Below are 3540 nucleotides of genomic sequence, written 5' to 3'. Positions count from 1 at the left end.
CTCAACAAATTTTAATTTAAAAGGGACTAAAAACACTAACAGAAAATTTTGTAGAGACTAAAAAATGTGATTTATTTTTATATGGACTAAAAACAAAACTGCAGATATTTATAGGGACCAAAAACTTAATCAACCCTGTCAATAAAAATTAAATACAAAATACCCAATTCACCCTTTCTGATGATCTATCTATATCTATATATTAACACTTGTCACTCTTGTTGTCATTTTCTCTTAAACATTTTCTTCACTCTCTCCACACACAACAACTGCTTTTTGTTCCCTGTTGTGCAAAGCAACATTGATTACAAATACACATACACATAGGTAGTATATCTTTCAAGTTTATCATAACATTGTGAAAAAATGGAGAACAACCATAACAATCAACAATATTTTTGGCAATTCAGTGATCAACTTCGTGTCCACTCATCAAATCTAGCAAACCTATCTCTCAATGATTCAATCTGGGGAAACAATTACTCATCCTCCAAAAATCAAAGGAGAAATTTTGATACCAAACTTGGTGGTGAAATCATCATCAACAACAACAACTCTGTTTCTCTTGGAAAATCCCCTGTTTCTGATCATTTCAATAATCAAGGATCATCATTTTTCTCTTTTGATGTTGCTGTTTCTCCTATTAATGGAGGTTTTAATAAGGGAATTTATTCAAATCCTTCTTATGGTGGGAATTTTAATAGTAACATGAATGTTACTAAAGGTGAAGATGAGATATTTCATCCATCTAAACCTTCCAAGAAGAATTCAAACCCTAATAAGAAACAAGGGGAGAACAATAACAACAGTGATGGAAATAAGAACAAGGATTCCAAGGCTGCTGCTGACAAGAGATTCAAGACTTTACCACCAGCAGAGTCTCTTCCTAGGAATGAAACCATTGGTGGGTATATCTTTGTCTGTAACAATGATACCATGGCTGAGAATCTCAAAAGGCAACTCTTTGGTAATGATCCTTTCTTTCCTAAATTGTTTCCTTTAATTATGCAATTCTTATTATTATTTCCGATATTTTTTTTTTCCTTCAATTATTATGCAATTTTTATTTTTTTTATTAAAGAGGATGCAATTGTTGTCCTTATTATCATTGTTATTATTTTAAATTTTTTTTGACAAAATTATTATTATTATTATCACCATCATCATCTCCGATTAAACAATGTATATTATTTTGCTTTTGATGCTATATATTCTTTATTATTTTGAAAACTCGGTATTCGGCCTAATTCTGATGTCCAATCTCACCCTTGAGGGCCCATTTTAGACCTGAGTAAAACTACCAAAATTGACACGGGTATGAGGGGCTGACTAGAGGTGTCAATTGAGCCCCAAAACAAAAACCCGGCTAACCATAGCGTTAGCTTGGGGTGGCCTTGGCTACCTTTTATTTGTTTAATTTTTTTATAAGTTAGTGTAATTTTGGGTTTAGCTACTCACTCTCATACTATAGATTTAACTAGTCCAAATAAATTTACTTGTGAAAATTATTAGTAGAAATATGAAAGACAACAACACATTATCACTTGATTGATGCATTTATTTTTCTTATTTTGACACTTTCAGTCCCTATAGTAAATACATAGAGAACTCTGTCCAAGCTTAGCATAGACAATGCATAATATATGCAAGATCCGGAGTTCAAACCCCAACCACCACAAAAAAAAAAAAAAAAAAAAAAAATTACATAGAGAACTTTGTCAACAACGAAAATTGTCAAGATAATTCGTAAAAGTATTTTATTTTTTCTATATATTTGGCACCCTCGAAATTGTTTGGCTAGCTCTGCCGCTGTCAGGGGTATATGTTCTCTGATTGTCTATTTGTAGCTTTATTTTGCTTACCATGTATGGGGTGATATCACTATATGTAATTATGAAGCCTGAAATTTTGCAGTTATTGTTGGCTCAGCAAAGAAGCATAATATATTTAACTATAGATTGGTGTGTATGTGTGTTAGCCATATAAGGGAGAATAACCTGTTCTTCAATTCAATGTCAATATATTGCAATCTTTGAAGTGTTTAATTATTATCATCACAATCACAATAGCCTTCAGTATCAATTATGTTTTTTTTTCTTTTGTGAATGTTTGTGTTTTTAGGTTTGCCTCCCAGATACAGGGATTCAGTTAGGGCCATTACTCCTGGGTTGCCTCTTTTTCTTTACAACTATACCACTCACCAACTCCATGGAGTTTTTGAGGTATGTTTTACTTGGTTAATGTCATCTTCTATCTGAGCTAATCACATTTATGAGACTGTTAGTTAGGGAAGCCGAATTATCCATTAAAATTGTGCATTAGGTGTCACAATAAGTCATAACATGGCTGTGTCATAAGTCATAACATGTGGTGGGGTTGTTTGTTTGTTTAGGCTGCAAGTTTTGGTGGAACAAATATTGATCCAACGGCTTGGGAGGACAAGAAGTGTGCTGGCGAATCTCGTTTCCCTGCTCAGGTATCATTTTCACTCCAACCTGTACGGCTTTAGTATGGTGCATCAGCCGTAAAGAGTAGAGACGAGACGGTAGATTTAGATGGTCCCGTCCCTATGGCTGCTGCATCAATACAACAGTAGAGTTTCATATTTTGATCTTCTAGTTTGTGGAAAACTAAGAATGTTTTCTTGAACATTGATAAATACAGGTAAGAGTGCTTACTAGGAAAACATGTGAGCCACTAGAAGAGGATTCATTCAGGCCAGTTCTTCACCACTATGATGGACCTAAGTTCCGTCTTGAGCTGAATGTGCCTGAGGTATTTGATCGTTAACTTGCGCTCAATATATTGAATTATGGATCCCCCTTTTTTTTTTTTTTTAATTATTTCATTTCAAACTAAACTGTGCTTTCTTTATTGGTTTTTAGGCATTGTCTCTGCTGGATATTTTTGAAGAACAAGATACTTCCAACGACTCTTTCAAGGCTGTGTCAGCATAAAAGGATGCAATTTACAAATTACAAAGAATAAAGGAAAAGAAATCGCAAGTCAGAGAGACAATACTAGATAGAGATTTGGGTTTGTTTTTATAGCTACAGACTTAAAAATAGAGTCCGTAGATATATAAAAAACAATTTGAGAGGATGTTTGGATATTCAGCCTATATATTGTGTTATAGAGCTGCTATACATGATTGTCCAATTTTTCTTTTGTTTGGGATTTTACTATCATATCATATTTAAGAGAATACAATAATTATTAGTATTGAACTATTTTGCTTTTGGTTTTTATGCAAAACTGCCAATTTACGGTTGAATGGTTCATGATAGGGTTATAAACGAACAAAATAAATTTGTGCTTGAAACGTTGATAACTTTATATGCTTTCAACTTCTGGAAATCTCAACTCTAATTTATTTTTTAAATTAGGTCTTTGACCTCTATTACATGCTCTAAGGGATTTAGGTCTCTTTTTATTAATACTAAACTAATCCTTGAATTTTTCACCTTGAATGAATTGGGCTCTTTGGACGACTCTAGAAATCAAATTTAGATTTTTTTTTTTAAGGTAAGAGTTGTTAAT

The 3540-nt window shown here is 32.9% G+C and overlaps 1 protein-coding gene across 1 annotated transcript; it reads left to right on the top strand.

Annotated features, from left to right (window-relative positions):
* Positions 1-224: 224 nt before the first annotated feature.
* LOC25502217 (B2 protein) lies at positions 225-3255 on the top strand. The gene is made up of 5 exons (XM_013591776.3): positions 225-967; positions 2122-2222; positions 2393-2476; positions 2665-2775; positions 2886-3255. The coding sequence occupies exons 1-5, from the start codon at positions 367-369 to the stop codon at positions 2955-2957; spliced, it is 969 nt and encodes a 322-aa protein (XP_013447230.1). The 5' UTR covers positions 225-366; the 3' UTR covers positions 2958-3255.
* The last annotated feature ends 285 nt before the right edge of the window (positions 3256-3540 follow it).

The sequence above is a fragment of the Medicago truncatula genome, chromosome 8 (assembly GCF_003473485.1).
Source record: "Medicago truncatula cultivar Jemalong A17 chromosome 8, MtrunA17r5.0-ANR, whole genome shotgun sequence".
Lineage (NCBI taxonomy): Eukaryota > Viridiplantae > Streptophyta > Magnoliopsida > Fabales > Fabaceae > Medicago > Medicago truncatula.
This window is presented reverse-complemented; position numbering and strand designations above follow the sequence as displayed.